At 41.7% G+C, this 27,154-nt stretch overlaps 2 protein-coding genes across 4 annotated transcripts in view; one reads left to right on the top strand and one right to left on the bottom strand.

Annotated features, from left to right (window-relative positions):
* LOC130927749 (pyruvate carboxylase, mitochondrial-like) overlaps nt 1–27,154 on the bottom strand; it is a 292,766-nt gene that overhangs the window by 95,262 nt on the left and 170,350 nt on the right. The gene's annotated exons all lie outside the window — the stretch shown is intronic.
* Nucleotides 1–27,154, top strand: part of LOC130927750 (leucine-rich repeat and fibronectin type-III domain-containing protein 4-like) — a 58,058-nt gene that overhangs the window by 18,018 nt on the left and 12,886 nt on the right. The window contains exons 3-7 of the mRNA XM_057853744.1: nt 8,654–9,238; nt 9,313–9,475; nt 9,577–9,747; nt 11,604–11,765; nt 14,793–15,467. Coding sequence (XP_057709727.1) covers nt 8,680–9,238; nt 9,313–9,475; nt 9,577–9,747; nt 11,604–11,765; nt 14,793–15,467 — 1,730 coding nt within the window. The 5' untranslated portion in view covers nt 8,654–8,679. The remainder of the gene's footprint in view (nt 1–8,653; nt 9,239–9,312; nt 9,476–9,576; nt 9,748–11,603; nt 11,766–14,792; nt 15,468–27,154) is intronic.

Below are 27,154 nucleotides of genomic sequence, written 5' to 3'. Positions count from 1 at the left end.
TGACTTTATCACAGTGGAAGCCAACTCAACGTTCTGCCTGGCTCGGCCCCCTACGGGAGGGCATGCCGCGATTTCTGTGGGAGCTGTCTTGTCAACTGATAGTCTGTTTAGTCTCCCAAGATACATTTTTTTAAGTTCGTCATCACATCGTCATGAAAAAAATTGTTCGTTGACGAAATATTTTTGTTATCATCATCGTTGACGAAAACAACACTGCTTTCAGCACCATCAGAGCTCTCGACTTTGCAGAGGAAATTGCCACTACTTAAAAAAATAATAATAATCATAAAGGTTTGAATGACATCAATTTTGTCGCCAATGCATGTTTGAAGATTCTTTCCAAACCTCCTCCGGTCTTCAGATGTTGTTGATATATCATAGATTTCGCCCGCTAACTGTTGGTCGCCTCTTCGCTTCCTGCCGTCACGTCTTCTCGCCACGCAACCATCTGCGCAAGTGCCGAAAATACGTCAACAGAGATCCGCCTATACATTGCGAGTGACTGGAATGATGGAGAAACTTGACAGGCGGCTGACAAAGGAGCCAGAGTATCAAAAGGATGAGTAGGCCTCTATGCGCACGACTGCCACAACAAGAGGCTACGTGGGCGTTGTGTTCTTCCTCGCCCGGAGAGAGAGCGAAAGAGCGAGACAAAGACGGGAGAACGAGAGTTTCTGTCGGCCTCACTATAATTACGACTGTGTGGGAGACTGTTGTGGTATGCTCGCGGTGCATGCAAACGCACAATTAATATCGAGGGCACTGTGTGATTGAAATAATTCCTCTCAGACTTCGCTTTATAGCTGCGCTTCAGCAGATGAAGCATATCGCTTCTTCATCTCGAGCCTTTTCCTTGACAACGCTCTTATTTGCGGATTACGATAAGTGCTTTGTGGGCGCAGACGCCGAGTCTTTGAGTTTATCAATACCGCAGCGCTCCCCAGTCGGAGTCCATTAGGGACCGGTGGCATTTCGGAAGGCCACGGTGGCCGCTCGAAAGGACGAGTTGATGAGAGAATACAGATGCAAATAGAAACACGCAAACACAGTGTGTATTAAGGTTATAAATTGTTGTTGGCATTTAATGAGGGCTTGACATTTTTAGTCCTCGGTGGAGGATTACAGACAGACGCCGGAAGGAAATGAAGTCCGAAAGTGTGACTGGTCCGCAATGTTTCTTTGCCCTTTGTGGCTAAAAATGGATTGGACGTGTATTGCAGTCAGTTGCAACCAACGAGTTCATGTTCTTGCCAATTTATCCAATTTCTGGAGAAATTACGATGGGGCTTTGATGTGGTCACTACAGATCTATAAGATCACATCCTGTTGATCGACTTACTTCGGCTCCAGTTGAATGTCAATGGGTTGTCATGGTAGGTTTTTGGTCAAAAATCACAACCACTCAGATTTTTCTGTCATTGAAAATGAAGGGGAAATTTGGACGTGCATGGCCGTCAATGGCATCGACTTACTTGGGCGCCAGTTAAATGTCAATGGGCTGTCATGGAAAGTTTTTGTTAAAAATCACAACCACACAGGTTTTTCTGCCATTGAAAATGGGAAATTTGGACAGACATGGCCGTCAATGGCATGGACCTACATGGCTGTCAATGGCATGGACGTACATGGCTGTCAATGGCATCGACTTTTTTGAGCGCCAGTTGAATGTCAATGGGCCGTCATGACAAGGTTTTGGTCAAAAATCACAACCACACAAGTTTTTGTGCCATTGAAAATGAAGGGGAAATTCGGACATACATGGCCGTCAATGGCATGGACCTGCATGGCTTTCAATGGCATCGACTTACGTGGGCGCCAATTAAATGTCAATGTGCTGTCATGGAATGTTTTTGGTCAAAAATCACAACCACACAGGTTTTTCTGCCATTGAACATGGGAAATTTGGACGTGCATGGCTGTCAATAGCATCGAATTTCTTGGGCGCCAGTTAAACGTCAATGGGCTGTCAAGGAAACTTTTTGGTCAAAAATCACCCACGCAGGTTTTTCTGCGAGAAAATGAAGCGGAAATTTGGACGTGCATGGCTGTCAAATGGCATTGACTTACTTGGGCGCCAGTTGAATGTCAATGGGCTGTCACGGTAACTTTTTGGTCAAAATTCACAACCACACAGGTTTTTCTGCTATTGAAAATGAAGGGGAAATTTGGACGTACATGGCCTTCAATAGCATAGACGTGCATGGCTGTCAATGGCAAATGACTTACTTGGACGCCAATTGAATGTCATGGGAAGTATTTGGTCAAAAATCACAAGGACTTATATTTTCCTGCCATTGAAAATGAATGGGAAATTTGGACATACATGGCTGTCAATGGCATGGACGTGCATGAATGTCAAAGGCATCGACTTATTTGGGTGCCCGTTGAATGTCAATGGGCTGTCACTGCAAGTTTTCGTCAAAAAACAACACACAGGTTTTTCTGCCATTCAAAATGAAGGGAAAATTTGGACGTACATGGCCGTCAATGCCATGGACTTTGGTTTTTTGACAAAACTTGCAGTGGCAGCCCATTGACATTCAAATGGCACCCAAATAAGTCGATGCCATTCACAGCCATGTTTGTCCAAATTTCTCATTCATTTCAATGGCAGGAAAACATAGGTCCTTGTGATTTTTGACCAATTACCACGACAGCCCATTGACATTCAATGGCGTCCAAGTAAGTCAATGCTATTGACAGCCATGGACGTCCATGTACGTCCAAATTTCCCTTTAATTTTCAATGGCAGCAAAGCCTGTATGTTGTTTTTTGACCAAAACTTGGCATGGCAGCCCATTGACTTTCTACGGGCACCCAAATAAGTCGATGCCATTGACATTCATGCACGTCCATGCCGTTGACAGCAAAGTACGTCCAAATGGCAATGGCATCGACTTACTTGGGCGCAAGTTGAATGTCAATGAGCTGTCATGGTAAATGGTAAAAAAAAAAAATCACAAGCACCTATGTTTTCCTGCCATTGAAAATGAATGGGAAATTTGGACATACATGGCTGTCAATGGCATCCGATTAGAAATGAATGGGACAGTTTTTGGTAAAATTTTGGGGGAACCGTAGGTTTTTGGCAAATTCTGTTTACAAATTTTATGCCCCTTAACGTCCTGGTGTTTTTATGTGGAAAAAGTCGATTTAAAAATTTTTTAAGGGTCATTAGAAAAATTCCCTGTGTCGCGCGAAAATTTCGGTCAAACGGTTTGGGCTGTGCGGCGCGCCGAAAAAACGCCATTCAAAAAAAAAAACTATCAGTGAACTTTTTCAGTTGATGTAGTGTGGACAGCACAGTTGCCTGCCATTGAAAATGAATGGGAAATTTGGACATACATGGCTGTCAATGGCATCCGATTAGAAATGAATGGGACAGTTTTTGGTAAAATTTTGGGGGAACCGTAGGTTTTTGGCAAATTCTGTTTACAAATTTTATGCCCCTTAACGTCCTGGTATTTTTATGTGGAAAAAGTCGATTTAAAATTTTTTTTAAGAGTCATTAGAAAAATTCCCTGCGTCGCGCGAAAATTTCGGTCAAACGGTTTGGGCTGTGCGGCGCGCCGAAAAAACGCCATTCAAAAAAAAAAACTATCAGTGAACTTTTTCAGTTGATGTAGTGTGGACAGCACAGTTGCCTGCCATTGAAAATGAATGGGAAATTTGGACATACATGGCTGTCAATGGCATCCGATTAGAAATGAATGGGACAGTTTTTGGTAAAATTTTGGGGGAACCGTAGGTTTTTGGCAAATTCTGTTTACAAATTTTATGCCCCTTAACGTCCTGGTATTTTTATGTGGAAAAAGTCGATTTAAAATTTTTTTTAAGGGTCATTAGAAAAATTCCCTGCGTCGCGCGAAAATTTCGGTCAAACGGTTTGGGCTGTGCTGCGCGCCGAAAAAACGCCATTCAAAAAAAAAAAAATATCAGTGAACTCTTCCAGTTGATGTAGTGTGGACAGCACAGTTGCTTGCAGTTTTGTATAGTATTGACAGTTTCTTCTGACATGTTAGCTGTGGTATGGAGAGGATTAAGTTCGATAAGTGCCCACTGAAGGCCCAGGTACAAAATACATGGCACACCACTGGTAGGCGCCCATCAGAAAATCAATAGGTGGAGTGATGAGCCTGGGTGTTAGGAGGCGTAGAAGAGGAGCAGGCCAACAAATAGCAGCGTAAGCGAAAGGGACAAGGAGTGGAGCGTCTCTCACAGGGCCACATCGACTATCGAGCAGACTCATCTCTTTCAGCCGCCTGCCATTGTGTCCGAGAGAGTCATAGCCACAAAGGGCGACTCTAAAATAGAAGGGTCGCAAAGCAATAACGGCGGAGGCGGGTCGAGTTTTGCGGGTGCATAGGTACTCAACCGGACGCCGAAAGGCCGCCAGCCGGGAGGTACGACGTAAAAGCTTAGCGAGAGACGAAAGGACGTAGCTAGGCAGAGCTGTGACTGATAACGCTGCCATCTTTGGGTTGCCTCAAGGGCAGACGAGACAGTGGGGAACAGATTGTGGGAATAAGACAAGGAAATTGTCGAAAGTTACAGCAGCGCTAGAGGCGCAACGGGTTAGAGATGGAGCCAAGTGAGCAAGATGGAAAACACCACAGAGTACGGATGACAAAGAGTGATGTGACCATAGTCCATTTCGGCTCCGTACGGTAAAATCAAATGAACAGAAGCGCTTTTTATAGGAGCCGACAATGTCCAATACCGCTTCTGAGTGAGATTTTTTTTATCCGAGATGAAATGGTCATCCTTACAGTCTTGTTGCGTTTTATCTTTTTATTGCAGCAAAATGAGTGATTTCTAACCCCGCTAGCACATCCGACTAAAACGGATATCAAGCAAAAGTGCCTCGCTCGACATCCTTTTTGTTATTGACACGGCTCAGGTGATCTTCAATCTTGTCCTTCTCGCTCTTTAGTGGACACATTCACATTTTGCAGGGAGTAAAATGTTCCATCACTCCAATCGTAAATCCGAGTACGGCCTAAAGACTCCCGAATAAGACGGCGATGCTGATGATATGGATGAACGGTTTTACGAAGGATGAGCAAACTTGATGGAAAATAAATGGCTGTATTCCAAGTGACTTCGGAATACGCCGCCTGTTAGCTAAAGTCCCTTTCGCGCTTTCAATCTACAGTGTATCACAAAAGTGAGTAGACACTTCGCATTTCTGCAGATATTTAAGTATATCTTTTCATGGGACAGGACTGACAAAATTACACTTTGACAAAATGAGAAGTAGTCTGTGTGCAGCTTATATAATAGAGTTCATTTATTAATATCTAAACCCCTGGCAACAAAAGTGAGTACAACCCTTAGAAACTACATCCCTAAATGTTCAAATTGAGTACTGCTTGTCATTTTCCCTCCAAAATGTCATGTGACTTGTTAGTTTTACTAGGTCCAGGTGGGCATAGGGACCAGGTGTGATCAAATTTGTAGTGCAGGTCTCACACTCTCTCGTAATGGTCACTGAAAGTTCCAACATGGCACCACATGGCAAAGAACAAGGCTACAAGAAGATTGCCAACACCCTGAAACTGAGCTGCAGCACAGTGGCTAGATTGAAAGCGCGAAAGGGAGTTTTGCTAATAGGCGGCGTATTCCGATTATTTATTTTCCATCAAGTTTACTCATTCTTCGAGAAACAGTTCAGCTACAGTGTATTACAAAAGTGAGTACACCCGTCTCATTTCTGCAGATATTTAGGTATATCTTTTCATGGGACACACTTTGACACAATGAAAAGTAGTCTGTGTGCAGTTTAGATAATACAGTTTATTTTCCCCTCAAAATAACATCCAAACCCCTGACAACAAAAGTGAGTACACACCTTAGAAACTACATCCCTAAATGTCCAAATTGAGCACTGCTTGTCATTTTCCCTCCAAAATGTCATGTGGCTCGTTAGTGTTACTAGGTCCAGGTGTGCATAGGGAGCAGGTGTGTTCAAATTTGGAGTGCAGCTCTCACACTCTCTCATACTGGTCACTGAGAGTTCCAACATGGCACCACATGGCAAAGAACAAGGCTACAAGAAGATTGCTAACACCCTGAAATTGAGCTGCAGCACAGTGGCTAAGATCACCCGGCATTTTAAAAGAGCAGAGTCCATTCAGAACAGGCCTCGGCTTGGTCGTCTAAAGAGGCTGCGCGCACGTGCTGAGTCACATCCGAATGCTTTCTTTGAAAGATCGTCGCAGGAGTGCTGTCAGCATTGCTGCAGAGATTGAAGAGGTGCGGGGTCAGCCTGTTAGTGCTCAGACCATCCGCCGCACTGTACATCAAATTAGTGTGCATGGCTGTCACCCCAGGAGGAAGCCTCTTCTGAAGACGGTACACAAGAAAGCCCGCAAAAAGCTTGCTGAAGAAATGCCAACAAAGCACATGGATTACTGGAACCTATGGTCTGATGAGACGAAGCTTAATTTGTTTGGTTCTGATGGTCTCAAGCATGTGTGGCAGCGACCAGGTGAGGAGTACAAAGATAAGTGTGTCATGCCTACAGTCAAGCATGGTGGTGTTAATGTCATGGTCTGGGGCTGCATGAGTGCTACAAGTGTTGGGGAGTTACAGGAAACATGAACTCCAACATGTACTGTGAAATACTGCAGCAGAGCATGATCCCCTCCCTCCAGAAACTGGGTTGCAGGGCAGTGTTCCAGCATGACAATGACCCCAAATACACATCCAAGATGACCACTGCTTTACTGAAGAGGCTAGGACTGGCCAAGCATGTCTCCAGACTTGAACCCAATAGAACATCTTTGGGGGATCCTCAAGCGGAAGATGGAGGTGCGCAAAGTCTCAAATATCCGGCAGCTCCGCAACGTCGTCATAGAGGAGTGGAAGAGCAATCCAGTGGCAACCTGTGAAGTTCTGGTCAACTCCATGCCCAGGAGAGTAAAGGCAGTTCTGGATAATAGTGGTGGCCACACAAAATATTGACAGTTGACATGATGCATGTTAATATTGACAACTTTCACTAAGGGGTGTACTCACTTTTGTTGCCAGGGGTTTAGTGCGACGATCTTTTCAAAGAAAGCACACTCAGCACGTGCACTCAGCTTCTTTGGACGACCAACCCGAGGCCTGTTCTGAGTGGACCCTGCTCTTTTAAAATGCCAGATGATCATACCCACTGTGCTGCAGCTCAGTTTCAGGGTGTTAGCAATCTTCTTGTTGTCTTGGCCATCTTCATGTAGCCCAACAATACGTCTTTTAAGATCCTCAGAGAGTTCTTTGCCATGTGGTGGCATGTTAGAACTTTCAGTGACCAGTGCGAGAGAGTGCGAGAGATGCACTACAAATTTGAACACACCTGCTCCCTATGCACACCTGAACCTAGTAACACTAATGAGTCACATGACAATTTGGAGGGAACATGACAAGCAGTACTCAATTTGGACATTTAAGGATGTAGTTTCTAAGGGTTGTACTCTTTGATATTAACAATAGAAAACCCAGCAGAGGCCTATTTTCCAAAGACAAACACTCCTAATAGTCCCTAGCAATGGCCGATTTGGCCTCTCCTCCATGACTCATGTGATAGTTTGTGTCAGTTCAAGTCAAGCTACGTTTATTTAATTACATTTATTTATGAAGTTTGACACTTTTTACACATTTTTGAATTCACTTCTCCTACACTCCACACATAACGTCAGAAAAATTGGCCCAAATGTGTACATTGTTTTGAAGAATAAGAAAAAAAAGTGTTTTAGAACTGCAATTTGAGTGTAAAGCAGGAATTGTGTCTATAGTTTAGAAGGACTGATTCAGGGGCATGGAGAATGGATTGTGGTCATTGTGTCTGAAGTGAATGTATGTCTAGTGGTTGCATTTCCATATGAACGGCATTTGTCTGTCCGACAACGACTTGCCAATTCAAAAGCACTTGGGTCATTTTTGCCACCTCTGGGTTTTCCGGGGGAGTGGCCATATCGGCCATTGTTTGGGACTAGTAGAAGTATCAGAATTTTCTGGGACTTCTAGTGTTAATGGCTATATTTTGAGGGGAAAATAAATGAACTCTATTATATAAGCTGCACACAGACTACTTTTCATTGTGTCAAAGTGTGTCCCATTAAAAGATATACTTAAATATCCGTAGAAATGAGAGGGGTGCACTCACCTCTTTTGTGATACACTGTAGCTGAACGGTTGTACGAAGAATGAGTAAACTTGATGGAAAATAAATGGCTGTCGTCCGAGTGACTTCGGAATACGCCGCCTGTTCGCAAATGTATGTTGCTAAGGCAACCCATACGTGTGAAAATCAGCTCTAGTTAAGTCATCTCTACCTTGTCAGGTCATACACGGTCATTTCAAGTGTAAATAGAACTCACTGTTATGTACATTGTTATTTTGATGTAAGCGTTGCCGTTAAATTAAAGCAGATACGGCTGGTGACCCAATTCGATTCTCTGACCCGCAGCTTTAAGAAACGGCCCTGTGATAAAACACATGCCTAATCCCCTCTTTCAGGTTCCTAGGTAACCGTTACTATAGGGACTGTCTGTGTTCAGCCTTGCAGGATGGAATATCAAGGCGATGCTGACTGAAAAGTAAAAGGACACCTGGTCAGAATGTGCATGGTTATTGAATAGGCCTTAACTGTGTTTCTCTTTTTCTTCAGGTCTGTGGATCGCCTGGCTTTCTACCATGCCTGCCCCCCCAACCCTAAAGCACACCAGACAGAAGCACCATCCTGACATACATCCCCGCCCTGAGAGACAGGCAAAACATTGCGCCTTTCCTCCATCTGTCATCTCACTTCCTCAGCACGCCCACCTGCCGTCATCTCTGCCCTCCTTATCCCATTTGATCCCCTGCCCCTGCCCGGGAAGCTCAAAAAGGACACTTCCAATCCCGGCGTTTCACTGGCTAACTCTGGTCACATGCTGCCTGCTACCCCCTCTGATTGGAGCAGGGGAGACCTGGGGCGTGGTGTCGGCCTGTCCTTTCCATTGCGTGTGTCGGAACCTTTCCGAATCCCTCAGCACGCTGTGCGCCGACAAGGGTCTCCTGTTTGTGCCCCCGCACGTTGACCGGCGGACCGTCGAGCTGCGGCTCGCGGACAACTTCATCACCGAAGTGGGAGGAGCAGACTTTGTCAACATGAGCGGATTGGTCGATTTAACTCTGTCCAGAAACACCATACACCTGATTCGACCGATGGCCTTTGCCGATCTGGAGAGTCTGCGCTCGTTGCATCTGGATGGTGAGCGGCACTAGAACTTCTTATCAACGTAACCGCCACTCTAACCATCTCCCCTCCTATCCTTTTCTTTTCAGGAAACCGTTTAACAATAGTAGGCCCAAGGGACTTGGCTGGGTTAGTCAATCTACAACATCTGATTGTCAATAACAATCAGTTGGTCAAAGTGTCTGTACAAGCATTTGATGACTTCTTACTCACATTAGAGGATCTTGACATGTCTTACAACAACCTCCGAAAGTAAGTTCTACAACAAAAGTACCATCATACCTTGAATTTTGTGTCAGGAACCAACTTCAGCTCTCCACAAGTCAACAATCATTTGCATTGTATTTCGACAGGGTACCGTGGGAATCCATTCAGAACATGGCCAGTTTGCACACTCTAAACCTGGACCACAACCTCATAGACCACATCGCAGAGGGGGTTTTCGGAGAGTTGTACAAGCTCGCTAGGCTGGATATGACCTCCAACCGGCTCAGGACCTTGCCACCTGACCCACTCTTTGCAAGGTAACACAAATAGGACTGTTGAAAAGTCCTAAGTGGCTTCAGGTTGACTAAGACTGGGTTCCTACAGCAGGTCTTAATGCACAATTCCGATTTTTTGTCATTTGTTTTTGTGGCGTACCCGTTCAGACAGCCTTTGTCCGTTGTGACCATTCAAGTCGCAGTCTGACACGTGCTGAGCAAATTGACCCGCATACGCAGAAGCATCAAAACAAATGACTACACATGATGGCTCTACGTCATTCCAGGGTGATCATATTTTAATTTCCAAAAACAGGACACAAATAATAGACATTAATAATCCCCTTTTAGTGTTCTATTCAAAGTTTATATAGGGTTGGGCATCGTTCGAATTTAAAAGGTTCCGATTCCACGTTTCGATTCCGGTTCCAAGCGATTCTAATTCTTTTAATAGGCATTTGAACTTGAATATGATGAAGTTTCTTTCCTCAGGAGTGCACTTTCACAAAGATGTTAAAAGCTCATGGAGAAAACATTTACACATATTATTTTGCCTATGTTTTAGAGTGTCTTATGCTGCAGGCATATATTCTATTGCATCGTTTGTTTTAGGTGGTATTTCTAGGGTGGGGGGAGTGTTGTGTCTCTTGATCTTAAGTTGACTACTCTTTAAATTTGATTTCTTTCTATTATTTTTTTCGTCACTTTTGTAACTCCGGACAGTTTTTCTTTGGTTTTGCTATGTGCGCTTGGCTTCCCCAAGTGGTGACTTACTGGAAGCAGCAGGCAAAAAGAAAAGAATCCTTGAGGTGTACAGATGTTAGACATCTCTGCACGACACATTGTTAGGAACCCTTAATGAACCCTTGTGAAGCTAAGCAACACTTTTTTGTGCAAAGCTAAATTAGCCGCTTCATTTGATTTGCTCATGACAGAGCTCGTCTTCATGTGGCTTCTCCTTTGTGGCGTTCGGCAGCTATTTTTTCCCGGTCGGAGGTCAGGGAATCGAAATATAGTCCCGGATCACATCTTTGCTCGATGCCCAACCCTAACTGATAGCATGCATGATGCACACACATAAGCGTCACATATGCCTCAGTTTGCCCTGACTCGGCCATGTAAGCAATCCTATATTGCTTAGTTGCTGCACAGAAATAAAACCGAGGTCTATCAGGCTTATCCTTTTCTTCATTTTATTTTTTTATGACTGTGGTCAAGCATAAAAGCCGAATTCAAGCTAGGCGCTAACGCTAATGCACAGGTATCGCTTCCATCCTGCCTGCCTCTCTCGCTATTTGCTGACGTAATTGCCGATGAATTCCGATTTGGGAGCCTTGACAGTTTCGACCGCCGCCACATTCTGGAAAAAATGTGGTCCAGATCGGATTTAAACCACATACGAAAGGGACCCAGATCGGATTTGAAATGGTCCACTTCTAAGCGACTTGTCAAACCGTCAAGTTAATGCCTCACTTGAGTCTGGAAAAACATGAAAAAAATCGGATTCATGCATTAAGACCTGCGGTGTGAACCTAAGTGAAGCCAAGAGATTGCATTTCAAAACAGGCAACACTATTCATTCTTGAGACTATTGAGTGCAAGTCAAAAAGGGAGGGGAGGATGGGGGGGCTGTCCAAATGTCAAGCAAATAGCGGCTGTGACAGACTCCATGAACTCAGCGTGACAGTGATTTTTAAGCCATTCGAGAAGGATTGCATTCTTTCTGGCAGACAATTTGAGGATGAGTAAGTGCAAACTGAGGACTGGCGAGGAATAATTAAAAACCTAAAAATAACAGTAAACTAAACGAAGTTTCAAATATGAGTGTTTCTTTAGAAATCCTTTGCCTGTATGTAGATTATGTTTGCAGCTGTCAACTAAAATGAACTATTCGGCAGGTCCCAAACAGGTGCGATAAGCCCCACCCCTTACAACGCTGTCATCAGTCTGAATTTCGGGGGAAATCCTCTGCACTGCAACTGTGAATTGCTGTGGCTACGACGGCTTATCCGCAGTGACGACATGGAGACCTGCGCCACGCCACTCCACCTGGCTGGAAGGTACTTTGTTTAGCCTAAACAAATCTGTACAGGTAGTCCCGGGTGACGAACAAGTTCCGTTCCTACGCTTGTGATGTAACCCGAATCCGAAGTCCGAAAATATGGTATTTTTTTAATGGTGGAGGATACACTGCCCTCTGGTGGCAGCGTTGGGTCTGGTTGGACTGTTGTTCAATAATGCTTCCATACAGGAGAACTTAGACGTCTCACGTGGATAAAGGATAGCTGCACTCTGTTTAGCCTACATCAGGCTGTAAGTTGTTTCAGCTAATATATGTTTGTGTATGCATTTGTAATTAAATTTAGAGTTATAGTTTGTGGAGTTACATATGAGTGATTTACTGTGAGGATTGAAAATATGTTAGCATTCGTAGCATTTAAGCTAGCGGACATTTGTGAGGTAAATTAGGCTAATTCAATCAACTAAATTTACATATTGTTCAGATTAGATGGACGATAGTTACTTTTCTCACAGACACCGTAGAACTGTTTGCATTAGTCTAACACATTCATTATAGCAAAGCATTTAACCATAGTTTAGGCAGATTTCACTCCATGCCCTTTGACACATTAAAGTAGACTAGCTTAAGACGTCAGCATCTCTTCGGTCGGGTCAGGACACCCCCGCCCTACTAAGGCAACAAGTTGATAGCTCGGCGCCTCAGTTGCCGTGGTAACTACGACCCAGCCACGAAAGATGACACACGAACTTGAACGCCCAAACCTGCCACAGAAGGATGATCCCAAGACAAAACCCAGGCACGCCTTCAGCCCAGCCCACTCCACCGAAGCTTTCAAAAGACTGATCATTTAGCTAACAACTGTCGCTTCTCGGGGACATTCTGATGTATCCGTTGTTTTGCGGACCCTGCATTGCCGCTCCGTCGTCTGTTTTGCCTTGCTTTTTGATCATTGTCGACGAATAATTGTCAACCTGTTTTCGGTGAGCCTTCCTTAAACTGTTCAAAATGGAGTCCGTACAAAGGGTTAACGCTGGAGTGGACGCGCGGAGTTTGGCCTTCCGGACGACTTGCTGCGGCTGCGCTAGCGGGACGCCTACTGGTTCGGCTGTCGCTGTTCCGGCGGCTTGGCTGGGAAGCCAAATTCCTTCAGTGTCGAGTGTTTTATTGTCAAAAAGCGTGTTTTGAACACACCTTTACATATTACAGCTTTACAAATTGTCAAAAGCGGATGACGTAAAAAGCTTCAAAAAGCAAAACTGCTTTGTTTACTGTCTGTCAACCTGAACAACTTCAAGTTTAGTGAGGACAGAACAAGTCATGTTTATAAAGTAAAAAATAGGATACTGTGAGGTACAATTAGGTAGTTTTTGTGCGACTGAGGACACCCAATCCATTTAGACTGGGAACGTTCGTTCATTCGAAATAGGGCTGCAGCTATCGATTATTTTAGTAGTCGATTAATCGATGAACTACTTAGCTCGAATAATCGAGTAATCGGATAAGGAACATAAAGAATTAAAATACCTACACTGAGCCTCACACAGTATAAAAAAATAAAATTTTAAAAAATGATATATGTACAACAAAAGAACAATTGGCTAACTAACATAGCAAAAGTCTGCTAGCTTAAATGCTATCAAATGCTAACGCTTTTTTACAATACTCTTAACAAATGGCTCAGACACAGTCTCACAAAAAATGGCGAAAAATACCTTTAAACTAAATTACAAATGCATTAAAAAAAATCATTAGCTCAAAAACCAGCTTATGTTGGTCTTAACAGGGAGCAGGTGGATTCAGCCATGTGAAATGAGGTAGACTAGAGGGCCGTGTAACGACTGAAATCAATAAAAACAACTTTCAAAACAAACCATTACAACGCCACTTTAATTTAAATAAACCTGTCTATAAGCCGTCACCCACCAAATTTGGCACGAAAGCGTAACGGTTTATTTTGAAAGTGTTTACATTTAGTTTTAATGACTAGAGTGGATACAATGCCCTCTGGTCTGCCTCATTTCACATGGCTGAATCCAACTGCTCCCTGATAAAACCAACATAAGCCACATTTTTTTTGGGCTAATGTTTTTTAATGCATTCGTAATTTAATTGATAGGTTTATTCAGCCATTTTTGTGGGAATATGAGTCTGAACCATTTGTTAAGAGCTTTGTAAAAAAAATAAAAAATTATAGCATTTAAGCTAGCTGACGTTTGCTATGTAAGTTAGCCAATTGTTCTTTTGTTGTACGTAGATCCTCATTTATTTTTTTATACCGTTTGAGGCTCATCCCAGGTATTTTGATTTTTCATGTTCCTTATCCGATTACTCGATTATTCGAACTAACTAGTTCATCGATTAATTGACTACTAAAATAATCGATAGCTGCAGCCCTACTGAAAATACACAGGTAAATGACCTTAAAAGGCCAAAAATTACCTCATTACCTGGTATTGGCTGCCACTGACGGCCATAGACGTTCAATCCGTTTGAAGTGGGAGGGTGGCAGCGAATGAACGTTCGTTCATTCGCTGCCACCCTCCCACTTCAAACGGATTGGACGTCTACTAGTGATAAACTCAATCCAATTCACAGCAGAAGCTTGTTTTTGTCTTTATTAGTTGTAGACTATCCTAGAATGATTTCCTGACCAATGTATCGATAATCATTGTATAGCAACATCGTCAGATCATCATCGTCATTAATCGTCAACGGCGCCGAAAGAGTTCATCGGACAGCTGGAACAAAGCAAAAACTCTTGAGAACTGAACCGAATTGAGGGATAATGTGTCGCTAATAGAGCTACAGTGACTGCACCATAATTCACGGATACGCAACACCGTAAAAGTCATTACACTGCTACTTGGCGTCGTCCCCGCATTTATCTTTCATCCTTTTCCAGCCTCATTAAAATGACACCGTGCCAGCAAAGTATCGAGGAGGAAAATGAGCATCTGTTGAGCTCTGCTTTCACTGTTACAACTGATGACTTCTGTTAAAAATTACAGGTCGGACAAATACTCGGAGTTAAATGATCAATATTTTCCTGTTTTTGTTTTCTCAGGTATTTCTGGTCGATTCCTGAGGAGGAGTTTACATGCGAGCCTCCTCTCATTACCCGTCACACTCACAAGCTTTGGGTGCTGGAAGGCCAGAGGGCCACACTCAAGTGCCGTGCCATCGGAGACCCGGAGCCGGTGGTGCACTGGGTGTCACCGGACGATCGCATCATCGCTAACTCCTCCCGGACAAGCTCCTTCAACAACGGCACTTTGGATATTATAGTGACGGTTGCTCGGGACGACGGGGCATACACGTGCATCGCCATAAACGCAGCCGGCGAAGCAACCGCAACAGTAGACCTGAAAATAATCCCCCTTCCTCACCGGGGCGGGAACAACAACGTGAACAATAAGAACAACAGGAATGTAACCAATGGGATTATACGAACTGATCCGGGATCTTCCGATATTAGCACCGGTAAAGGAATAAACAACGGCGCGGGGCGCGGAGGTGAAGCGGAGGACGGGAAAACAGGTGGCAATGAAGACGGGGGCGACGACGAAGTGGCGGCGGAGGACGACGACGAGGATGAAGACAGCAGGATGGTTGGAGTACAAGGAGTAACGTCCACCTCGGCTCAGGTCCGTTGGGATTTGGGACGCTTGTCTGGAGCTTACGCTGTTTGGATGTATCAGATACAGTACAACTGCACGGCTGATGAAACCCTCATCTACAGGTCAGTGCCGCCATCATTCTTTGTGAGCAAATTTTATCCAAACTTAATCAGTTAAAAAAAACTGCTGTCCTGAGTCAAATTATATCAACGTATCATGTTCATTCGCCCCAGTCAATCAAAAAAAGATTGGACGTCTAGCCCTGTCAATGGCAGCCAGTGTGGTACAGTGGTGTGGAAAAGTATCAGAACATGAAAAATTTCTCACATTTGAGCATGAAATCACCATCAAATATGATCTTTGTCAAAATCACACAGATGTAAAAACAGTGTCTGCTTTAACTAAAACCACCCAAACATTTATAGGTTTTCATGTTTTGATGAGAATAGCATAAAAAAAATGACAGAATATGTAAGTGAACCCTCTGCCTAAATAGACTGACTGAGCAATTGAAACTAGGGCTGCAGCTATCGATTTTTTTAGTAGTCGATTAATCGATGAACTAGTTAGTTCGAATAATCGAGTAATCAGATATGGAACATAAAAAATTAAAATACCTGACCTGAGCCTCAAATGGATATATGTACAACAAATAAACAAATGGCTAACCTATATAACAAAAATCCGCTAGCTTAAATGCTATAAAATGCCAACGTTTTTTTTTTTTTTTTTTTTTTTTTTACAATACTATTAACAAATAGTTCAAACACATATTCCCACAAAAAAACCGGCTAAATATACTTTCAAACTAAATTACAAACGCATAATTAAAAACAAAAACGTTAGCTCAAACAAAAACTTAGCTTATGTTTGTCTTAACAGGGAGCAGCTGGATTCAGCATTGTGAAATTAGGTGGACTAGAGGTTAATAAAACTAAATGCAAACACTTTCAAAACAAACCATTACAACGCCACTTTAATTAAACTAATACTCGAAGCAGCAGAATTTAATTTGAATATTTTTTTTCTAATCGAATACTCGAGTTAATCGATTAATCGTTGCAGCACTAATTGAAACCAATTTTTACTAGGGCTGTCAAACGATTAAAATTTTTTAATCGAGTTAATCAGCTTAAAAATGAATTAATCGTAATTAATTGCAATTACGTCATAATTATTGCAAATACGTCGCAGAGCGGTGACGTCACAGCCGTTCTTCCACAGTGTCTTTAACTACGTAAGGTAGTGATTGAAATACACCACAAAGTGTCAATGGCAAGTTTGAAATTACTTAGAAATCAAGCCAATGAATGTGTTTTGTCCCTCGACCGATGCCGTAGTTCCCTGTTTACTGGTCCATCCACGTCATTTGACTTCTGATAGTTTGTATATTGTGACTAAATATTGCCATCCAGAGTATTTGTTGAGTTAAACGAAACGTTTGAATAGAGTTTGACCAAAGTCTGAGTAAGTTTTATGTGTATTTTGCATAGCTATTTTGATTGGAATGCCAGTTCTCTTTGCATTGAGCGCTTTTCTATTTGTGAACATTTTTTGGGGGGGAGAAAATATCTTTTTTGTTGTGCTTTCACTAAATGATACTTATGTTTGTTGTGAAGGAGTAGCCGAAGCTTATGCCAATAAACGGCGCGGTCCAATGAACGCCTGTGCTCACTCGCCTTTCTCAGCCTCTTAGCTCTCAATGTGCAAAAAACGGGGTCATTGTAACCTGTTTGAGGCAATGCATGAGCGGGTCATTCCGCACATGCGTGAAATGCGTCAAATATTTTAACGTTATTACTGACCGTTAACGCGATAAATTTGACAGCACTAATTTTTACCAAACAATTTAAGTCAGGTGTGTGCCCAATCACTGATGAGTGGTTTAAAACTACCCTGCTCACTATAAAACACACACCTGGTAAGGATGTTCTTGATGAGATGCATTGTCTGATGTGCAACATAGCTCTGTCAAAGACCTGCGATTAAGGATTGTTGATATGTATAAAGCTGGGAAAGGATTCAAAACCATCTCTAAAAGTCTGGATGATCATCAATCGACAGTCAGAGAAGTTGTCTACAAATGGAGAGAGCTTAGCATTGTTGCTTCTCTCCCAAGGAGTGTTCATCCACCAAAGATGGCGCCAAGAGTTCAGCGCAGAATACCCATAGAGCTAAAAAAGAACCCGAGAGTGTCTGCTAAAGACTTACAGAAATCACTGGTACAGTCCTATATCAAAAACTATGGCCAAGAATAATGTTCATGGGAGGACTCCACGGAGGAACCCACTGCTGTCTAAAAAAAACATTGCTGCTCGTTTAATGTTTGCAAAAAGGCATTCGGACACTCCACATAAATTTTTGTGGACTGATGAACCAAAAGTTGAATTGCTACGCAACGTCATGTTTGGAGGAAAAATGGAACAGTTCACCAACATCAACATCTCATCCCCACCGTGAAGTATGGTGGAGGGGGCATCATGATTTGGGGCTGTTTTGCCGCCTCGGGGCCTGGACAACTTGCAATCATTAATGGACGAATGAATTCAGAGGTTTATCAGGATGTTTTGCAGGAAAACCTGAGGCCGTATGTCAGACAGTTGAAGCTAAAACCCCAAATACAAAAGTAAATCAACTTCAGAATGATTTCAAAAGAACAAAACACATGTTCTGGAGTGGCCAAGTCAAAGTCCAGACTTCAACCCCATTGAGATGCTGTGGCATGACCGAAAGATAGCGATTCATGCCAGACATTTGTAGAGAAAAATGGGCCGAGATTTGTCCTGATCGATGTGCCGGACTGATCTGCAGCTACAGGAAGTATTTGCTGCCAAAGTGGGGGGTCACAAAATATTAAATGTGATGGCTCACTTATTTTCTTCCCCCCTTCTGTCATTGTTTGCATACTATCCTCATTAAAATATGAAAACCTATAAATGTTTGGATGGCTTTAGTTAAAGAAGACAGTTTTTTAATCTGTGTGATTTTGACAAAGATCAGCCCACATTTGATTGTGATTTTCTGCAGAAATGTGACACATTCCAAAACGTTCAGATACTTTTTTATTTTTATTTTTTATAACACTGCATGTCCTGTCTGTATGCATCTATACAAAACAAGTTGAAAGCGCACGGTAGTACTTTGGGTGTCATATTTGCGTCTTGTAGGACGTTTCGCCACTGGGGGGGTACAAAAATATGAAATGTAATGGCTCACTTACTTATTTTCCCCCTTCTGTCATTGTTTGCATACTATCATAATTAAAATATGAAAACCTATAAATGTTTGGTTGGTTTTAGATATAGCAGATAGTTTTTTCATCTGTGTGATTCTGACAAAGATCAGCCCACATTTGATTGTGATTTTTTGCAGAAATGAGAGAAATTCCAAAACGTTCAGATACTTTTTTTTATAACACTGTATGTCCTGTCTGTATGCATCTATACAAAACAAGTTGAAAGCGCACGGTAGTACTTTGGGTGTCATATTTTTGTCTTGTAGGACGTTTCACCACTGGGGGGTACAAAAATATTCAATGTAATGGCTCACTTACTTATTTTCCCCCCTTCTGTCATTGTTTGCATACTACCATCATTAAAATATGAAAACCTATAAATGTTTGGGTGGTATTAGATATAGCAGACACTGTTTTTTCATCTGTGTGATTTTGACAAAGATCATATTTGATGGTGATTTTATGCACAAATGTGAGAAATTCCCTTTTTTTTTTTTCATACCATTGTAAATATCCCTATGGGTTGCTTGGCATTTGCAGGGAATCGGGACAAAAACAGCTCGTTTGTCTTTATCGGTCTAGAGGGTCTATATGAGTCCCTCAGTACATGGGCATGGAGAAATGTGGCTTTCAAAAGCTCATGTACAAAACGGAATGAGGAGGAGACGTCGCTAGTTTGAAATTTATGGATGGAGGCAGATTTTTAAGACCGGGATGAGACTTGAGAGGACGGCGCAGAGGAATTTGGAACGAATGGGAAGATCTGAGATTGACTCTAAACAAATCCCCACGGGACAGATTAGAATGAAAGGGAGGAGTGTTTGAAAGGGAAGAACGCGGGTGAGGCCGAGGCTACGGGAGATGGGTGGGCTGAATGGTCCTTTAGGAAAATGGAGGGGAAGTAAATCCATCAGCCAAATAGAGTTAGATGGAAAAATGCATCTGGGATGAAAGCGGAGGCTTGATGAAAGATGCAATGAAAGCTAGAGAGGATCCGTTTGGCAAAAAAATGTGGGGCAACAACGAGGTGAGACGGGGTACAAAAATGGGAATAAAGCCATGCGGCGATAAAGCAAATGACACAAGAAAACAAATGCAGAGTGTCTCCATTTCCATCAGCGCACGCACGGCAATTAAGCAGGGAGAACTAATTAAATAAATGACTGAACTGAATAAGATCTGAGCTCCCTTGCTGATCAGCTCTGCTAATTTCTCCACGGCAAATACTCTAATAATAGAAGAAACTGGCTCGCTACACAAAAGGATAAGCCTTCCTCCAGAAATGCAAGCTCATGGCAAAATATGGATCGCGAGTGTCAGCCTATTTGACAAATGGACTGCGGCAGATACTGGATTACTTATTAATGACCCGAGTGTCGTTTTCTGGAGTCCGTTTTGTATTTAGCTTTTCGTGCCCAAAGGTGGACGCCAGACCATAGACTTCAAAACCTATTGACATGACACAGGAAACGGGGCCGATTGGTAGGGGGCCTATTTTCAAAAACTTCAAATATATACAAAACCAAAGCTGCGAGCGACCTAAAACCAAAACAGACACCTACCTTAGCCAATTATGAGTCTCCTTGAGCAGCGACATCAAAAAACTCAAAGTTGTTCCCTTATAAAATCCCGATTATTTTTTATTCAAAAAAAAAAAAACTTAAAATGGCGATAAAAGTCTCAGATTTTACACTAGATGCACAAAAATCACCAAATGCAGAGATAATCACCTATATTTTCAGGATCAACAGCAATATTTAACATATATAAGTGTTTGACCAAAATAGCAACTTTTTTATTTCATTTGTTTTTAAATTTACTTAAGTTTTCAACAGCTAATAAATCACTCAATTTAACATTAGAAACTTAATACTCGAGGAAAACATGCAGAATAAATTATAATTAACATGTAAATAGATTATTAATAAATTCTATGTACAATCACAACTTATTATATAATACAATAGAATAGCCCTTTATTATTATCATACAATATATACTATTAGCGAATGAGGCTAGTGGCCGCCTGGCGTAAACGGAGCTTTTCTGGCCAAAATTCTTTTGATTAAATGCTTACATCCCCGAATTCTTCATAGATATGGACGTAAAACAGTCTCGATTCTTGGTTAAAAGTAAATAATCCGTGCAGTTCGCGTTTATTTTACGTATATTGACGAAGTACAATGCTACTAAGTTAGCGAATGAGGCTAGTGGCCGCCTGGCATAAACAGAGCTTTTGTGGCGAAAATTCTTGTGAATAAATGCTTAAATCCCTGAATTCTTTATAGATATGGACATAAAACAGTCTCAATTCTTGGTTAAAAGCAAAGAAACCGTGCAGTTAGCATTTATTTTATGTATATTGACAAAGTACAATGCTACTATGTTTGCGAATGAGGCTAGTGGCTGCTTGGCATAAACAGAGCTTTTGTGGTGAAAATTCTTGTAAATAAATGTTTAAATCCATGAGTTCTTTATAAATATGGACATAAAACAGCCTCAATTATTGGTTATAAGCAAAGAAACTGTGCAGTTAGCATTTATTTCACGTATATTGACGAAGTACAATGCTACTATGTTAGCAAATGAGGCTGGTGGCTGCCTGGCATAACAGGAGCTTTTCTGGTGAAAATTATTGTGAATAAATGCTTAAATCCCTGAATTCTTCATAGGTATGGGCGTAAAACAGTCTCGATTCTTGGTTAAAAGGTAAAAAAACAGCAACAACACAAAAAAACGTGCAGTTAGCGTTAATTTTACGTAAATATATCGAAGTACAATGCTTCTCTGTTAGCGACTGAGGCTAGCGGCCGCCTGACGTAAACAAAACTTTTTTGATGAAAATTCTCGTGAACAAATGCTTAAATACCCGAATTCTACATAGATATGGACGTAAAACAGTCTCGATTCTTGGTAAAAAGCAAAGAAACCATACAGTTAGTGTTTATGTTACATATATTGACGAAGTACCATGCTAGCGAATGAAGCCAGCAGTTTTTCTGGCAAAAATTCTTGTGAATAAATGCTTACATCCCCGAATTCTTCATAGATATTTACGTAAAACAGTCTCGATTCTTGGTTAAAAGTAAACTATGAGGCTATTCGGTTACGAAAATGAGGCTCCTCAATGTGTAAACAAAGAAAATTCCTGCAAATAAATGCTTCAATCACTCATGCACGGTACGAAAAATATAATAGTTACCTTAAATCCTTGAACAAATCACTCCTGAGACAATCCTACCTGTTTGTATGCGGTACAGCTTTCGTAGTTAAATCCAATCCGAAGTAAATCCAAGCTTAAATCCAACACTAGCTTCGGCTATTCCGAAATGAATCTCGTCCCCACTTATAAGGCATTGCGCAAAGAATGACGAAGTGACACGTCAATAGTGATGATGTCTATGTCCAGAAAATGAAAAGTTTCATGATAAGAAAACACAAGAGAGTTCAAGGGAGCCGCGCGAACACGCCACTTTAAAGCTAGCTTGCTAAAAAGGTTAAATTGAGACAGAGGAAAAACAATAAATGAAAGAGGAGACAAGACGTCGGAAGGCTTTGAGAGCCGAGGCAGGCAAATCGGGTCCCTCAGGAGTGATAAAGCAATAAATGAAGGTACGAACTCTACAAAGGAGCCAGGGATCTCCAGTATAGATTTCTATCATGCTATTAACGTGCCTTTGCCTCCCGCAATATCGCCCCAGCAACCTGAGGCTCCATAAGTGAAAGATAACGCCAGAGTCCCATAATTTTGCCTCAACCCAGCTGACAGATTGATAAACATAACAGCCCGCTCCGGCTTGCTTCGGTACGCTAGCGAAAAAGATTCGAATTAGACAGCTTTATAGTGCTGGGAATGAGACTTTGTGCATCTGCCAGATTGAATCATTTCTTCAAAAGGTCAGTGGCACTGCAGACACAGCCTGTCTAATTTGGACGGCGCGGTGTGACAGGGCCAGGTGGGAAGGCGACCGCGTGGCATCTGCTTGGAACTGCTCACGCTGTCAGGGCCTGACATGATCATTTGCGCCCAATCCTGGAGCTCGGCGTCCACCGAACACTACCGCGCCGCGGGAGGCTTGCGAAAAAGTCACAGATTTCACACAGGGTTCCTTTCGGTTGCATCCCACCTGAAGGACACGCAACGGGGGAGGGAATGTTCCTCCATGTTAATGAGGCACCACTTAAATGTGGCCGTGTAGTACCATCTGGTACTTTGGCCAAGGTGTCTACTTACTTGACAAAAACTACCTTATTCCAGAGAAAAGTAACCTAAAAACACCCTTTGACTGGATTCAAAGTGCAATCCGTTTGAATAGAACAGCGGAGAAACCATCTGGACCAGAAGCTTTAACCGTTGTGCAATTCCTCAGCAATTGATGGTTGAAATAAGTACCGTAATTTTCGGTCAAAAAGCCGCTACTTTTCCCCGCATTTTTGATCCTGCGGCTTATACAACCCCTAGCAAAAAGTATGGAATCACCAGTCTCGGACGAGCACTCACTCAGACATTTTATCATGTAGAACAAACTCAGATAAAAAGCTTGAAAAAATCATGAATGACTTCAAAAGTGCAACTCTTTAGCATTCAGAAACACCAATAGAAAAGCATAAAAAAACATTGTGGTGGTCAGTAAATGTTAATTTTATATTTCATCATTCATCATCACCTTGACAAGAGTCAAGAATCTGCATTGGACAAGGTTTCAAGAGTCAATCTGCATTGGAGAAGGTGATGATGCTGGAACTTTTGTTTGGTGCCGTTCCAGTGAGATTTACAAAGATGACTGCCTGAAGAAAACATCAAATTTCCCTCAGTCCATGCTCATGGCAGTGTCAAGTCATAATTGTGATGGTCTTATGACAGTCTTATGGCGCCTCTGTCAAATAATGTGTAACCAAATTCCATAACTAGCAATTAATGAAATAAATAGAACTGTAACTGAAGAAATAATAAGCACTGACAATTTTGATTGCTATTTATATCTGTGGCGCTGCAATGCATGCTAGAAGGCATGTTGGAGGAAAACAGTGCTGACAATCGGGGTTCATGCTTTTATCCCAAAAATGACATGAACCTACAATAAACCACACGACAGTTAAACGACAACAGAGGATGACTGTCTCTCCCAAGGGAGCGGTGATGGTCAAATGAAGTTTAAAGCTATGAAGCTTTCCAGCCAATTGGTTTAAAGCTTCATGTTGGTTCATTCAGTAGGGTTGAGAATTAAAAGTGGTATTTGCCATGTGGCAAAATGCATTTTGCCATGTGGTATTTTTTTGCCATGTGGCAAAATTGATTTTTCCATGCGGCATTTTTTTGCAATTTTGCAAAATTGATTTTGCTACGTGGCATTTTTTTCTGCAATGTGCAAAATGTATTTTTATATATGGCATTTTTTTTGGGATGTGGCGAAATGGATTTTGGTTTGTGGCATTTTTTTTTGTATGTGGCATCATTTGGGGGTGTATGGCAGTTTTGCAGGCCATGCACATAAATGCCATTGATGGCTATGCACGTCCAAATTTTCCATTCATATTAAATGTCAGAAAAACGTGTGGCTATGATTTTCTACACCTCAAAAAATGCCTCAAACCAAAATCCATTTTGCCACATGTCAAAATATATTTTGCATATTGCAAAAAAAAAAAAAAAAAAAAAAAAAAACACCACATGGAAAAACTATTTTGCCACATGACAAAAAAAAATGCCAACTGGCAAAATCCATTATACCACATGGCAAATACCAATTTTGGTTCTCGGCCTGACTGCCACATGGCAAAAAAATGCTGCATGGCAAAATCAATTTTGATACATACCAAAAAAATGCCACATGGCAAAATCCATTTTGCCAAATGGTAAAAAAAAATGCCACATGGCAAAATCCACTTTGCCACATGTAAAAACAAAAAATGCAAAATGGCAAAATCCATTTTGCCACATGTCGAAATACATTTTGCACATTGAAAAAAAACAACACATGGAAAAACTATATTTTGCCACATGACAAAAAAAAAGCCAACTGGCAAAATCCATTATGCCGCATGGCAAATACACCACTTTTGGTTCTCGGCCTGACTGCCACATGGCAAAAAAAATGCCGCATAGCAAAATCAATTTTGACACATACCAAAAAAATGCCACATGGCAAAATCCATTTTGCCACATGGTAAAAAAAAATGCCACATGGCAAAATCCATTTTGCCACATGGCAAATACCAATTTTCATTCTCGCTGTCTATCGGTTTACTTATGACAGTTTCATGGTGCCGCTGTCAAATAAACTGTTACCGGTTAATATGTTTTGGTTTAAATATCCCATAATACAGTGAAGACAGCTGCATCTTATAGTCCAGTGCTGCTTATCTATGAAAAAATGCCATTTTCGTGTCAAATTTGGTGGGTGGCGGCTTATAGTCGGGTGTGCCTTAGAGTCCGAAAATTACGGTACTTCCTTATGTTTTTTCTCTTTCAGTGCCATTGACACTCACACTTCCCTGCCATACACTTATCTGTCCCGTCTTCCCTGTTGCTGTTGTTAGCTGTATCCTGTCCCAAAATGTGGACTGGAGTAGAATTACATTTAATATTTTGTTAATAAATACAAAGTCAAAGCCATTAGCAAGGAGGCTTGAATAAGACAGACGGCTGAAGGAAAGTGAATAGTGATCCTGAAGAAAGGTGGGGGCTGGCGGGTGGCTGTTAGATAGGCAGAGAGACTGATAAAATAGAGCAGAAGAAGAGCTCAGACACAATCGAGTCAGACAGCTGACAAGATACCAAACAGGCCGAAGAAATCTTGAGCAAACACGCAGGAAAGGGTAAACAAACATGATATGTAAAAGGAGGAAATGAGGGCAGCTGAGACGTGAGGCGCGAGAGGAGATAATCGGTCTGTTGTCCCTCCTCCTCCCCCTGACTCTTAGAGTCCCATCTTCCTTTGTGAGGCGGGAAGCAAACAAGTAGCATGATGGCGAAAAGTACGCCATCTTTTCCCACTCTCGTGATACTAAGAATAACTTCACCACCTGCCTGTCGACTTCACTTTCTCCCCGCATCTGTGTTTGTGTTTGTCAACGCGCTTTTGCGGGGATTAAACGCATTTGTGAGCAACGAGACGAGCAAACGCACGCTCAGCTATGAATTAGGGCTGTAGCTATTGATTATATTAGTAGTCCGATTAATCTATCAACTAATTAGTTCGAATAATCGAGTAATCTGATTTGAACAATTTAATCTGTTGCAAGGATGCATTGGGAGCTGCAAAACAAAGGCTTGCTAAGATTGCACTGTCAGAAAAGCATTAAATACGAATACAAAATAAAATTCCCGAGTGTTTCTTTATACAATGAAGAATTGCACATTTATTTAAAAATGAATTAAAACGTCCGAGTTTTGCCTCAAACAGTATAAAATTAAATAAAGGAGGATCTAAGTACAACAAAAGAACAATTAGCTTGCGTAGCTAAAATACGCTAGGTTAAATGTTATAAAATGTTAAATTTTTTTAAACTTTTGGAATTTCTCACATTTCTGCATAAAAATCACCAAATGTGATCTTTGTCAAAATCACACAGATGAAAAAAAGTTCTTAAATGACAAACGTCATTATGAGTTAAAATAATTTGATATTAAAACCTGTCTGGATGTTTTCGTTTTTCTACAATTTGTAAAATTTAACTCGGAGGTCGCCATTGTTGTTGACGTCACTGGGTTAAGCTGCCGGGCTTCCAGAGTATTTCTAGCGACATCTCACAACATGTCATCTGTTCAGCCATTTTCAATTTGAACCTGTCAATATTTCACAAAACGAGCAGCAAAAGCAAAATGAACAGGAAAGACGGGATGAGACGAGACGAGAGCAGGACAAAACCGGTGTTCTGCCAAAATGTGCTACACCGGCGAAACGTGCTACAAGACCCGAATGTGACACCCAAAGTACGACCGTGCGCTTTCAGCTTGTTTTGTCTAGATGAACATAAACAGGACATACATTGTTTTGGAATTCCTCCATAAAATAAAACATCAAATGTGATCTTTGTCAAAATCACACAGACGAAAAAACATTTTAATGAGGATAGCATGCAAACAGTGACAACATTTGCCAGATGACACTTAATGACATCTGTCATAACCATTCATTAATCCTCATGACAGTGTCATGTCAAAATTATGACTGTGTTATGACAGTCGTACAATGCCACTGTCAAATAAAGTGTTAGCAATGCGAACTGGACATAAATGGAGTGACAACATTTGCCAGATGACACTTAATGACATCTGTCATAGTCATTTATTAATCCTCATGACGGTGTCATGGCACAATGACGACTGTGTTATGTCAGTCTTATAACGATTATGATGTCACTCTCCAATAAAATGTTACCGATGCGGACTTCACATAAATAAGCTTAAGCATTCATTAATCCTCATGACAGTGTCATGTTATAATCATGACAGTTATGATGCCACTGTCAAATAAAGTGTTACCAATGAGAACTGGACGTAAATGCAGTTAGTGATACAATTTTCCGGATGACACTTAACGACATCTGTCAATCATTCCTCCTCATGAC

The sequence above is a fragment of the Corythoichthys intestinalis genome, chromosome 13 (assembly GCF_030265065.1).
Source record: "Corythoichthys intestinalis isolate RoL2023-P3 chromosome 13, ASM3026506v1, whole genome shotgun sequence".
In the NCBI taxonomy this organism is placed as follows: Eukaryota; Metazoa; Chordata; class Actinopteri; order Syngnathiformes; family Syngnathidae; genus Corythoichthys; species Corythoichthys intestinalis.
The sequence above is the reverse complement of the archived record's forward strand: the minus strand, read 5'-3'. Positions and strand labels throughout refer to the sequence as shown.